This window comes from Lissotriton helveticus, chromosome 5_1 (assembly GCF_964261635.1).
Source record: "Lissotriton helveticus chromosome 5_1, aLisHel1.1, whole genome shotgun sequence".
Classification (NCBI taxonomy): domain Eukaryota; kingdom Metazoa; phylum Chordata; class Amphibia; order Caudata; family Salamandridae; genus Lissotriton; species Lissotriton helveticus.
Window position 1 is genome coordinate 704,553,403 of NC_136065.1, and position 14,883 is coordinate 704,568,285.

At 39.5% G+C, this 14,883-nt stretch overlaps 1 protein-coding gene across 1 annotated transcript in view; it reads right to left on the reverse strand.

The window, feature by feature from the left end:
- The window catches only part of LOC144752545 (beta-microseminoprotein A1-like), a 192,688-nt gene that overhangs the window by 107,261 nt on the left and 70,544 nt on the right, over positions 1–14,883 (reverse strand). Inside the window, exons 2-3 of the mRNA XM_078640441.1 lie at positions 14,097–14,205; positions 11,320–11,425 (exon numbers count right to left, since the gene is read on the reverse strand). Of these exons, the coding sequence (XP_078496567.1) occupies positions 11,320–11,425; positions 14,097–14,205 (215 nt within the window). The remainder of the gene's footprint in view (positions 1–11,319; positions 11,426–14,096; positions 14,206–14,883) is intronic.

Here is a 14,883-nt window from a genome sequence, read left to right on the forward strand (position 1 = left end):
TTTTATTTTATTTTATGCATGTTTTTGTTTTATGTTGTTGCTTCTGATACTATTACAAGTTCTCCTGTGTGGTGAAGGGATGGTCATGACGATGCATATCGCTGCGCAACAGTTGGTTGGACTTATTCGGATACTAAATTCCACAGATAATGATATTACATGCTGTGAACATGCGAGACAACACTTCACCAGTGCATGTCTATTTGGCTATAATGGTATTGAAGGAAAATAAAAAGAGATATACAGGATCAAAATGTGTCACCTGCAGTTAGTCACGTTACTGCCCCTTCCCTTAAGGAACAGGCAGCCCTAGATTTATGTATCCTGATTGGACGTAAGGATAAATTATAGATCTGTGACTCTTGTACATGGTGACCTAATTTCTATATTACATTAGTCAGTTTTGTTCTGCTTCCTAAGTAGTGTATGGCTTTGTTCCTTAAAGGAAACCAGGTTTCATTTTTCCCTGAAGAAGGAACTGGAACATTAGCTGAGATTACCGTATATGGTGTAGTGGCCAGCGGTAGAGTTAAAATTTGTGTACTATTTTGACTTTTGTGTATCACCCATACTCTTGGTATTGTGTCACAAACTTGACTATCACCCGAGTAATTTCTTGTTCTTCCTATAGATTTTTCTTTTGCCGCTTCTCCCCTGATTGATGTCGCATTGTGCCTAGTTATTGGGGATTTTAGCTGTGACCTAGTCCCATTTCTCTTTTCCGTATTCCTTTCACCAGTCAGCCCTTTTATTATTGTTGGTGTATTGTTCAGGTTCACACTTCCAGACTGCAGTAAGGTACCAGGGACCCCCATATTATGTATAATTCCCTTTTGTATGACCAGACTGGTTTTCAAGAATTTTCTTTAGGCCTACTTCAATGTTTTCCAGTCTGACTGTCAGGGTAGTGATGGACTGGTTAACTGTCTCAATCCTATAATAAGACAAGTTTTCCACCTCAATAGGAGATACCTTACATTTATTTTTTGAACGTGACAAATATTCAATGACTATTTTAATTTGGATTTTTTACCCTTTTGTTCCTGCTTCTTTAATTTTCGGTGGGATCAGATGTGTTCTAAATCATAGAAATACCAGGACTCTCTAGGTATTGTCTTTTGTTTCCACATTTTGATCATTAGCCTTTGTATTGCATAGTGCACCTGATGCACAATTATTAAAGGGAAGTATCTACATGTCCCTGATAATCCGTATCATGTGATTTCTCTTTTGAGGTGTTCTAGATAAGGAATTTAGGAACACCTAGACGTAATCATTGAAAAAGAAAAAGAATTGTTTACCCCATTAGACAATGCCACCATGTGTGAGGACATCCATTCAGATAGAATTGCCATGTAACTATCTACCCTTAGATGGCAGAGGATAATGAAGGGTACCCAATTGAAGAGATTAGAAGTATTGCCTTTGAGAATGACAGTGTATTCTAGACCAGAATTGTCCCATGGCGTATGGCCACTCCCTCGCAGATTGCAGGCCACCTGCTTGCATTCCCATTGTTAAATACAATGAACTGTTTTTGTACTAAATTAAAGGAAATTAACAACTGTGTCACATTTCTTACGTCACTAGGTTCTGCGGTATCAAGTCATAATAACCTGCAGAACATTGATTTAAGCCTAATTCCCATCAGTGACAGCTACAGATGAGGGCCGGACGTCTTGACCCTACAGTCCCAGCACCCAGAAAGTAGCAAGGCTGGACAGCGATCGCCAGCGCGCCATCAATGGTTTCTCCAAAGCATCGTACTTGCTCCATCAGACGGCATTGGACATCACAGAACCAGAGTTTCAGTGCAAAAGAGTGATGGCAGGGCTGGTTTGAGGCTTCAGTTTTCTACCTGTCATGTGCTGGTAATCTCTGACAGTGTGCAGTCCCTTGAGCCCCTTGGCCTGAGTTTTGGCCACACCCCCCCTTTTCTTTGCTCCAACGGAAGGGCAGTGCACCGGAGGATTCAAGATTGCCAAAAGGAACTACATTGTGGTACCCATGATGAAAGGAAAAATTTAATGAAAGAGCAGTCCGAGCATCCTCTGACACTGAATAGTGAATGTTGGAGCCTGAAAGTGTTGCTGAGTGTGAAAGTCTGTTGCTCTTTCCTGATAAGAGTACTTGGGTCTGCATGAGATGATCTGTGCCCATGACCAACGAAGAGCACAATATCTGTAGTGCCTGCCGCAGAGGAAATATATTGGTGCACTGCATTGAGACATTGAGACTTTCGAGTGAGCTGTGAGTGTTTGCCAGGAGGGCACTCCAACGGATACTGAGAGCACTATTTTCATGGAAGGCCTGAATCAAGAGGCCCAATGCGACAATGGAAGCAGATTTGATGGACGATAGAAGCTTACCAGAGAGGCTTAGAACGGACTTTGGGTATAGTTGTGGTTGCACAAGTGTTTCCAGTGCCACTGTATGAAGTGGGTGTTGGATATGTTCATGAAATGTGTAGAATGGAAAATGCTTACCTAGCAATGAATTCGAATTTGCCTGCGTAATGGCAAAAGGAGGGTCTGAGGTAATTCAGTTTCAACTCCATTTTGTATTCCATCGCCATTTTGTGTTGCCTTTACACAGGCTGCTCGATGAACGAAGTGTCTCTGCCCTTTGGACTGCAACGGGTCGAAAACCCCTTCCGTCCTTGTTTTGAAAACAATCTCAAACACCAGCCGGCCTAACTAATTCTTGTCTGGACTACCTAATCCCTGTATCAACTATCTGTTAGCCTTTAGTATTCTTCTCTTGCCGTATCTTATCTTTTGGCCTTCGCTATTCTCTCCCTGTGTTTTCCTATTTCACAACCTTTCTTTTGAAGCATACAGACATGCCCTGACATTACTGATTAACCTATAGGTGCTGTCATTGATTGACTTATGGGGTTGGACAAAAACACGACTCAACGGGGACGTTCTGGTTACATGATGCCTTGTTTTGAATGTTTTCCTATTGGCTAATATTTGGCAGATCTTGCATGTCCATAATAGGCATTTTGCATGCTTGCATGAGCTAGGACTGCCCCTTGCTTTTATGATGAGTATGTAACCCTCAGATATATAATGCCCCAGTGTTCTGTACTCTTGAGACTGCCTCATTCAGTTGCTAAGGCTTCTGTGTGACGTAGTCTCACTCATTTGAGTTTAATAAAGATGTTATTTTTATATTTCAGCTTTTGTGCCAACTTCTTTGTTAGTTTAAAAGGATCAAGTATTAGTGAGACCCCTGAGAAGGAAGTTTAATTTCTTCAAGAGGAAGCTTTTGGAGGAATTGGTTCTTCTTATAAAACACGAGATAAATGATTTTCAATGTAAAACCCAGTTTTTTTTTTTTTTTTTTTTTTTTTTTTTGGTTTGTTACGCGCCGGCATCACACCCGAAGGTGTATCTCCGCGCGGTGCTGTGATGTGGACAGAAAGAGGAGCCTCCACCTAAAATAGTACCGTTTTTAGGCGCTTCCTGAAAGCTGGGTGACTGGGGCACTCTCTGAGGGAGAGGGGGAGGCAGTTCCATAGACGTGGACCCATGATGGAGAGGGCACGACCTCCTTGTCTGGTCTTATAATGTCTGGGAACCTGCAACAGCTGTTGGTTGGTAGACCTAAGGGTGCGAGACGGACGATGAAAGACAAATTTGTCCGCCAAGTACTGGGGTCCCAGATTGTAAAGACTTTTGTGTATCACACAGCAGATTTTAAATTCTACCCGTTTCCGGATAGGAAGCCAGTGAAGGGATTTGAGGAGGGGGAGGGAAGGCGTTCTAGGGGGGGAGTTGGTCACCAGCCGTGCTGCGGTGTTCTGCACCACTTGCAGTTTGTTAAGCACTCCCTCACTGGCCGCTAAGAGTAGGCCATTACAGTAGTCCAGGCGGCTCAAAACGAGGGCCTGGACCAAGGTCTTCCGGGTGTCATCGGGCAGAAGGGGGAACACCTTCCGAAGGAGGCTAATGACGTGGAAGCATGAACCCACAGTAGTGCCGGCATGGTGAGAAAGGGTGAGGTCCTGGTCTAGACGAACCCCCAGGTTTTTGACCACCTGTTTAGGGAGCGGGGCTTGTCCCAGGCTTGAAGGCCACCAGTCTGGGGTCCAAAGGATTTTCGCCTCCCCAAATAGCATGACCTCAGACTTTCCCACATTGCACTGTAGGAAATTCTTGGTCATCCAGCTGGCAATTGCAGTCATGCCGTTGGAGAATGATTGTTTTATCTCCGGGGTGAAGGTCTTGAAAGTAAACAGCAGCTGCGTGTCGTCAGCGTAGGAGATAGGCATAAACCCAAAGGACCTTAAATTGATTCCAAACAAACCACTCAAAAATACACACTTATACTAAACCAATCACAGCGTGGCTAGGGTAAAGGTCAACCAATCATAACACTCTTATGTAACTCCAACAGCCAACCTATTACAGTTCAGCTCACTGTGATGACCAATCAATAGCAGCATGACTCAGTGTGATGCCAAGTCAATAGCACAGTATACTATGTCACAATGCTAATTTTACCGAAAATCAAGAACAAACCAAATAACCAAGCATTTCAAACCAATTCAAACAAAGTTCTTGTCCGCTTTACTTAACTAAAGAAAAGAAAGGAAGGACAAGTCAATTTCACTCAGAGAGGGAACCATACCGTTCCTGCACAATCAATCACACTAAGGCAAATTTCCAACCGACGACAACTCATCCTACCAGTTCGCTTTTCTAAATGAAAACACACTCAGACCTTAAGTAACAGGGTAAACCCCTACAATAGTCTGTATTTGGCACATCAGAATACACAATTCTGCTTTGCAGACAAGTTTAGCACACTGAATAAGCCTCGCGACATTGGATTTTGATAAAATCTATTTACCAAAACGTTATCATTAACAAAAATTTAATTCTTTCAACACAACCCCAAACAGCATCAACACCTAAATAAACTCAGCAACGAACAACATAAATCCAACCTACAAAATCACAGTAAGTAAGCCACCTAAAGACCCGCAAATGAGAATCACGAAACAAAAGAGCTCACATACTATCTAATTTATATTGAAATACTAAACTACAAGTCCCACAATGTCCTTGAACAAAGCCAAAATCCACCACAATCCATCCAGCCCTAATGATACTCACTCTCCTTTGATCAGGAACAGCTCAGGAATACCAAAACACTGGAGATAATCCAATTTAGAAACCATTGCAACCAACCCATAAACTATCAACCCATATCACGTTTGCCTCTGCCAGCCAAACTCCTATATAAAGCCCTCAATTAGCAACTCTCTGCCCTTATAAATGAAAACAGCTTGCTAAATGATTCACAGTTCAGATTTCGGAGCCAGCACAGCACAAAATCAGCTTTCATAGTAGCCACAAAGAGCATTTGATCCATTGTAGACAGAGGAGACAGTGCAGCCTTGATACTTCTGAATCTCTCAGTGGCAATTGATACTGTCAATCACAGAATTCTGATGTATCGCTTGCATGAGCTAGGAACTGGAGACAAAGCTCTCGTCCTACTAACATCCTTTTTTGGCAGACAGGGAGCAATATACCTCTCTAGAAAAAGTTGTCTCTAAAACATGGAATCTTCCTTGTGGCGTCCCCCAAGGGGCGTCACTAAGTCCCACCCTTTTCAATTTGTACATTAGTCCCCTGGTTAAACCTTTGGGTTCTCTGTTGTCTCCTACGCAGACAACACACAAATCATGGTGTCTGCCTCAGGAAATCCGGTCCATACAGCTTACCAATTCAGCCTCTGTATAGAAAATATCAGTATTTGGATGGCAAATACCTACCTGAGCTTAAACTTTGGTAAGACCAAAGTTTTGCTTTTCAGAAATTACAACAAGTTTTAGTCCCCGGACTGGTAGCTACCAGACATGGACCCTCCCCATCCCCAGTGGAAAAGATTAGAAACCTGGGGGTCATTTTTGACAGAAAGCTCTCCTTTGAGAACCAGATCAACCAAATTGCGCCCTCAACTTCTTTCGCTTGAAGATCCTGAAAAAATGTCTACCATTTATCGCCTCTAATCTCCAAACATTGATCTTCTCAGCACTGATTTTGAGTAAATTATATAAAAACTTCAGACACCACAAAATGCAGCAGGCTGTCTCATTTTTATTCTTCCCAAAATTTCATACTGCATCTATGGCACTGAATCAACTGCACTGGCTACCTGTGAAAAAAATTGCTTTCAAGGATTTGTGCACTGCCTTTAAGGCACTATACAGTATTGGACCCGTTGCCCTCAGGCAATGCTTTAACTGGTATACTTCACCTAGGGGCCATATGTATCATAGTTCCGTTTTGCGAATTCCAAATAGCGATTCTTAAGGAATCGCTATTTAAGAATTCGCAAAACGGTATGTATGTACAAAATCGCTTTTTTATAGCGATTCCTTACCATTCCTAATTTGCAATTAGCAAATTGCTAATAGCAAATTACCCATTCATTTCTATGGCCCAGGAGGCCCATAGGAATGAAGGGGCAATTTGCGATTAGCAATTTGATAATCGCAAATTAGGAATTCTTTCAAGGGTGCAGGGGTGTCTCAAGAACACCCTGCTGCACCCCTGAAAATGACATTTGGGGGCATATGGCGCACATACATGCCCTAAGGGCATGTATGAGCGTCATATGGCACCTTTGGTTTTTTTGAAAAAAGCTTTTTTAAAAGAATTCGCAACTTACCACCAACTAGAAGTTGGTGGTAATTTGCGAATCCTTATGGGCATTTTTTGAATATTTTTTCTTTGATACATTGCATTTAAGGAATCGCAAAATTTGCAATTCCTTAAGTGCAATCGCAAAATAAGGAATAGCAAATTTTGTGATTCCTTATTTTGCATCAAACATGTTACATACCCCCACATGCATCAACCTATTTAGGAAGTGCAAACGGTGCGAATCGGTAAATTCGGCCGTTTGCACTTCCTAAATACGTTTTTGGGATGCATGAAACAATTCGCTATTTTTTGCATTTCTTAAAAATGCAAATGCAATTAAGGAATCGCATTTGTGCGATTCCTTAAATGCAATGCATCAATTTGTAAAATATAGCGAATTTTGAAATTGGAAGTGCAAATTAACACGAGGTTGACCCTCGTGTTAATTTGCGAAAATGTTTAAAACAGCAAAAAAATGCATTTTTTAAACTTGCATGTTACAGACACACATGTCCTTAGGACATGTGTGTGTGAAACATGCACCTGAAAATACATTTCAGGGGTGCAGCGGGGGGTCCTTTGGACCCCCCTCTGCACCCTTGCAATGCATCAAAAAATTGCGAGTGCAAAAAAAAAATGCAAAACGGCATTGATTCCTATGGGCATCTAGGCCCATAGGAATCAATGTAATGCCATTCCTTAATTGCGATTCGCAATTAAGGAATCGCAATTTCCGAAAATTAAGAAATCCTAAAAACTTTTAGGATTTCTTGATGCATAGGATTTTGCATTTCCTAAATAGCGATTCCTTAATTTTCGCTATTTAAGAAATGCAAAATCCTAGATTGATGCATTTAGCTAATTAGCATTCGCAAAGGCCGAAATTCGCAGAATTTCGGCCTTTGCGAATACTAATTAGCTTGATACATATGGCCCCTAGACTCTCACGTTCTTTAGGCTTGAAAAATATTGTGGTGCCCAATTTCAGATTTGCACATTGGGGCGGCAAAAGCTTTGTTACCATTACCTCTAAATTGTGGCATTCCCTCCCATTTGCACTGGAAAATTCCCGGACTCTTCTACAGTTCAAGAACGCATTAAAAAAGTGGCTCATCTAAATCTACGCCACTTGGTATCTATCCTGCCTCACTGATCATCCGTATGCAGCACAGGGCCAAGACACCTTCAGGTATGCGAGCACTATACAAAACTTTCTAACATAACATAACAGCAGAGAGAATTCAGATTTTAGGGTGCTAAGATTTTGGGGGTGCCTATTTTTGGGGTGCCTTATTTTTGGGGTGGCGATATTCTCCACCAAACAGTTGATCCTTTCTTATGAGAAAATCAAGATAAAGTGCCTACACAGGATCGGAGACGGTGTTGAACCTCAAGCATGTATGAGGCAAAGTGTCCCTAAATAGCACCCAAATACAAATGAGTTAATTAGCATTTCAAGGAAATATGCCTTCTAGAGTCAGCAGTACATTGTAAACCATGAAGGTTTATTGAAATAATTAAAGGAATTACAGAAGGAAAACATAACAATTAGTAAAAAATGCATAGTATTCAATATAGGGAATTAGCCTAAGGTTCAATCAAATGTAGCAAAGAGAATGGCATGCGGTTAAGGAACAAATATGTAAGTCCAAAGCATAGGACAAACAAACAAGGGTTCAATCTCAAGAGTCAGGGCAAATCAGACATCACTTACCTTCAGAATGCACCATATTTTCAGAAAACTTCACAAAAGAAATAAATGGAAATTCCCCACAGCACAAGGTGAGCAATACAAAATCACCTATTGCCACCATCATTGCACTTCCCCCGCCGAAATGTGAATTTGCTTTTTTCTGACCTACTTTCAGATGTGGCAGTAAAAATCTTTTTACACAAATAATGGAAATCTCGGAAATGATTTTGCATACAGTATTATAATCAGGAAAAATCTTGAAAGCAGTGAAAGGCTTCCTCCACAGCTCTTCCAGAACAGCATGTCAATGCAAGGTATATGAGCACATTTTGTTATATGTGTTGAACAGAGAAATAAAACATGGCTGCGACAAATCGAAAATGGACGTTAGGCCTAGTTTAGGCCTTGTTTATTTAAGCACAGTTCAGTCAATTCTTTATTTTCATTTTAGTGCAGACTTATTCATAATGTTTAGCACACATTTTATTAGATCAAATTCATCTTTATCACAAGTGCACTGGCGAGGATGAACAGAAAGAAGATATCGAACATACACTGTTCAATGGTCTGAAAGGTTATAATAGGTCTGACACAAAAAGTTAGAGAAAATATTCAATAAGTACTTCAAATTATTAACAATATATATAGAGTGCTTCCATCATCTTGGGGTTCAGTATGCCATAACTACCAGGTATTTCTAGTACCTGTAGCCAGGAAAATTGAAATATTCCCCTCTTTGATTGTATTTTTAAGTTACAAAAAACCAAAGCGGGAAAGCTGACAGCACCTACATGTTGGTGCTGAAGGGGTGTTTTGCTCCTAATAAATATGTTGCCTACTTTTATCTTTTTTCTCTGTTTTATTCTTTTTCTCACTCCCTTACTTTTTCATTTCTCTCTCCCTCTCTTTATTCTCTATCTCCTCTCTCTCCTTCCTTTTCCAGCAGTTAAATAATTTTTCTTTCCCTGTCTCGATCACTCTTGCTCCCTTGCCAGAACTGAAACCCACCTCATAGCTCTGTTATGACATTCTGCCAGAATTGATGAGATTCCTCATACAAAACAGATAGGTGGCATAGGCAGCAGTAATTGAGCTCTCAAGGTGACTCAGCCTGCTAGAAATAGGGCCAGAGCCACCTCCCAAATGTAGCTGCTTACGTGGGTGTTCCATACTCCTCTGCTTACATATTTCAGATCTAATTCTGAGCCAACCAAATGTAGGCTTATGCTTGTGGCTATCACATTAAAAGTAAGTTTCTGCATGACGTTTTACAGGCTGCTAAATTTCTAACATTGACTAAAAAAGATGAAGAAGAGTAGGCGTCCAAAAATACAGTCAATTGAAACATCACTGAAATTAAAGAATCACAGAACACTACTGTAATCCTTGTAAATGGGCATCCACCAAACAAAATAGACAATAAAGCAATGCTGCACTTGAAACCTTAGTTTTACTTTTCTACACAAGCTAATTTCTAGAAGAAACTCTGGCCACGCTAATAGGTGTCCGCATTAAAAGGTCAGGCTATTAGCTTTGGCAATACTTCTTGGCACTAGAATGCAAATGGGTGCATCAAAAATCATGTGCTCAAATGGATGGCGAAGATGGAATGAGATTTCCATCAAAGAAAACCCAGTATAAGGGACTACTGATGCGCACGCTTATGTCATGGTAAATGTTCCATCTAATTTATTTCCTCTGTGTGCGGCAGTATAAGATCTTTGTGAGCTACAGCCAAAGCTATGTGCACCAAGGAACTGCTCATGCATGGAAATCCAACTCTCAGCTACATACATCTGAGGAAATTAACACTCACAGCATTTGTTTACAATTATAGGGAAAACAGACACATTTCACAGATACAGCTCCATTTAATAGGGTCTTGAGGGAGTTTAGCAATGTAGATTCGCACCCTCATGAAATGAAATGCTTACTCTAGTTGCACCTATGCCCCAGGTTTAAAAAGGAACATGACTCAGAAGCTTGTACTGTTATAAGATTTTCCCATTCATTGGTGGGGTATATAAATAAGATTATGTGTGCTCAGCAAGTTGACAATTACAATACACCTTTACATTTTGATCTATCACTTAAATGTCATGAAGTCCATGCCTATAGACAGTGTGCGAAATGTGGAAATCCACGGCAAATATGGACTGTGGGAAATGGAGCTCAGATAAGTCAATGGCTATCACTAGATGTGTAAACAGCTACAACAAGGTGATGGATGGAGGGCTTGAATTAAACTCAGCCCCTGGTAATCGCTCGTGTTGCATTCCAATCCAAAGTCCAAATATATATTTTTTTATTTTCCTTATATTTTTACCAAGGGAGACTTACACCAGAATGTGGAGTGTCCCTTTGGTAAAGTAGAGGGGAAAGTAAAGGAGTTTATTTAACTAAAAGAAACGTAGTAAAAATATTTTTGTGTTAAATGTTAATGAAACTTAATTGTATATATTTTATCAAAATTTCGAACTAAATTAAAAAAGCTAGCGGACTATTAACTTATTTTTAATGATATAATTCATTAATTTAAATATATTAAATTTCAATAAATTTTCTGTCTAAATTAAAAAATTAATTCCCACATAGAGCGAAACAATATTTTTTGCTATGTATTCATAATTATTAAAAGTCATGTACAGAATGTTTTTAAAGTATTTTATTCATATGGTATTAAATATGAATGTTATATTAATTGATAATTAAACAAGGTTGCTGAAATATTTTATAATGAAATAATACATGTTTTATTTTTAACATTAAATTATATTAATTTATATGTTAAAATGTATATGTTAAAATATTTCAGATAATTAATTTAATTTAACATAAATTCTGCTTAATATATTCATAAAGCTCACAAAATCAATATAATTCCTAAACAATACCATGTTAAAGAGAAAGGTTTATTTCACATTGTAAACCAAAGAAAATTCATTTTATCTAGATACCTACTGGCTGCAGCATTGAATTTGGCCATCCTCGAGGCAGTTACAGGAATGGCAATCATCAAGCCACTTAGAGTAATAGGCATGTGGCTTTCCTTTTGCATCAATGCATCCTAAAACAGAATACATTCACATTGTTAAGAATAAATAAGAATTAATAGAGAAGGATGATAATATCATTTTGATATTGCCTGGCTGAAAACTCTAGATATCACATTAACACACCTGTAACCTACATGTATGAATCGTCATAGTCAAATAACTTTTGTAGCCATTCATAATCAATAATGGTGATAAGACAACGGGCCATAATTATAAAGGTCCATTTGGTGATAAGCATCTATTTATCTTTTTTCATACCTTCCAGGAATACCCTGTGGGATTTCAGGCAAGCAAAAGTCCTTTTTCAAGGGCAGAGATTGCACCCTCGGGTGCTTAGATCTCCTCAATTGTAAATTACCAACTTACAGGAGGGAAGTAGGAATGCCAAGTCACAACTTGCCTAGGAAGCTTGGGAATGGCCACAAACATGTATCTACAAACTGTTTGAGGGTGTAGGGGAAGGGTTTCTCTCCTTGAAGAAAACAAATGTGTGTTTCAACAGGGGATCTTAAGTAAGTTCCAGATTATTTAAAGCTGTGCCTAGATGACAAATGTGAATCTTTAAACAATCAAGGACATTATGTGCACACTGATCAACACGGCCGGCGCTGTTGTGATATCAGTAGGAGAGATTGAATACTATAGTAGTTTTCTCTGTTCCCTTGCTTATTTCTTGTAACAGCAGTTTACTAATAAATAGCAGCTTGAAACTCTAATCTTGAGTCGCTTTTAGGTTTAGTCTAATGACAGTTTTAGCTGTCTTGCTCACCTCATATTACCAAAACATTTTAGTAAAGACAATCAATCCATTGGTATGTTCAAGTGTCATTCACATTGTGCTATTACGCACCATAGCATAAAGAATTGGGCATCTTTCTAAATGGCTCAGTACGTACTTTAAGAAAGTTACCAGCAGCCAGATGACTTCTGCAAGGTACACAAAATAGTTGCAACTTCCTCCCATCCCGCAATCAAAGGGACTGCAATAGAGACCTAACGCTCTAAATCTTTTATTATCCATGGTGGACAGGGCCGTACTGGCCGTACCGGGCACCGGCATTTCCCCGGTGGGCCGCCAGGGGGGCGGGGGGGGGGCGGCTTTGGACCCCTATGGGGCTGTTTTTGTTTTTCAGCATAGCATTTTCACAAAAGCGGAAGCGGTAAGACGAGAGTGGCGCTTTCCACTAGCACAGCCCCCCCTTCCCCCAGGCCCGCCGATCTGTTTGCCAGGGCTGGTTTCGATTCCCAGTCTGGCCCTGATGGTGGATAAACAGCAACACAACAAAACAAAAACATGCACTTACTAAGGAATTCCAACCAACACAAGTTTTAGAAAAATAGACAAGATATTGACTACAAGCCAAAGTACATACATCTGGTGATAACGTTAGCAAACTATACAAGTCATAAAATGTCTCAAAGGCAGTTCAAGCGTGCTAACCCATAAAGGTAAAGAAGCTAGGACTCAAAGAAAGATTACGCTCAATAGACAATAAGCTCATAAGAAACCAAGCAACTGAAGTTTTATAAGAAAGTACGCATATGCTGAAGGTCTACCACAGTGTGCTGTTTAATGCCAATCAATAAGTACTACAGCATCGCCCTTTACTACTCCACAGAAAAACAGAGGAAACTAAATTGCAGTATATCTACGCTTGTAGGCTCTGCAAAACCATAAGTGCAATTATCAAATCTTTTGGTGGTCAAACAAGACTTCTACATGACATGTCGAAATTCACCCTCAGAAGAAAACAAGGCAGCCCATAACTTAGTTTTAATATTGAAACAGGCTATACATTTATATATTCCAGTGGTAGATCAAAATACAAACATAAAGGAAAATGCTAAAATCTGCTAGAAAGAAGCTACTTCCCAGCAGAATATCTGATCATAATAAACAATCAATGGCATTAGCAAACACTGCCCAAAGACACCATTAGTAATCACTCTCTAGGAATTGATAGGAGGTTTTGCACAAAGCAAGAATGGACTACGTCTGGGGACATCTCGCTCTTAATTGTTTTACCTGATTTTTCTACTTGTAAAAATTGTTAAATCTTAACCATTTTACCAAACAAAAATCTTTTTGGCAATATTATTAATTGTTTGTCTATAATGTTTTTGTATGCTTTTATGGTTCAAAGAACCGAAATGATGATGAAACTGAACTGAACTGATAGGAGGTGTAACAGACAAATCCGGAAAGCAGAGTGATAAGAAATCTATCACCAGGGGGATCTGAGCCTCAAGGGAAAGGTTCTACTGTTCCTCATACACTATCCCAAACATGACGAAATAGAGAACTTTTTATATGGGAATCTCACCAAAGTACCATTAGTACCGCCACACAGCCTGAGGATAAACAGAAGATCTGTATTCTGCTAGAAGAAATCTCTGAGGAAAAGGTATCAGACTACTTCTCACCTTATTGGCTCATCAGAGAATGAAGAATGCATATAAATGAATGTTGTTTTTTCCTGTGAATCTGTCAAGCTTTGGCAACAATTGTAACCCATAATTCAATGCAATTAAGTATTACTGAGTTAATGGAGACCATAGGAAAAGGAGAAGGAAATAGACTGGGAGAAAGAGAAAGACTGCCAAAGGAAACAAAAAGATAAAGGTTCAAATAGGAATATCGTTCTATATCGTGCTACTGTAAGTCATAAAATCGCTTCTCACCTTGTGGAACGTAGTCTTCAAATGTGTGACCTAGATTATTTTTAAAGTGGCAAACCCCATCGTGCAATTTCACTAACGAGGCAATGGCAAGGAAAGTAAAGATGCTCTTCTGAAAAAGAGAAATAATATCAATTGACAGAAATGTATGATATCAGTCAGTGAATTTCCATATCATAGAATCTGAATTATCATATCATAGAATGAATATGATTGAAGCATCCTTATAACTGAACTGAGGCCAATGCGGAAGTGGCTCATATAGTTATGGGCTGCCCGCTGCTCTATTGTCAGTCATGTGCAGTATGATATTTTGCTGCATTGAGAATATTGAGTTTGGCGTGAAGGGCTTATAGGTGAGTAAAGCTTTAATATTATCACAGAGCTGTACAATGATCTAGTTAATGTATTTTAGGCTTTATTTAGTACTAATCTCACCGTCTAGCAACAGAGCACTGTGCAAGGCATAAAAGTGGTTAAAAGGTAGAGTAAATTGGAATCCTGTAAAAAAGTTAATACAAACGTCATACAGCCTTGTGTGTAGAGGTTCTTCTGTGTGTTTGTATGTGTATCTGCAGGTAGGCGAGTGTTGTCCTTCCTTGTGAATTCCTGCGTACACATTTTTGGATACAGCTTCACTCCTGCCACTAGTGTAAGTCAAAATGTAATATAAAGTGACACCCATATCAGTAGTATCTAAAACATAATTTGTTGCAGCAGCATTTATGCATACTTTCAGCACTGTGGTGACCATTAAGAATGAGACACTGACATTTACACCAGACCAGGA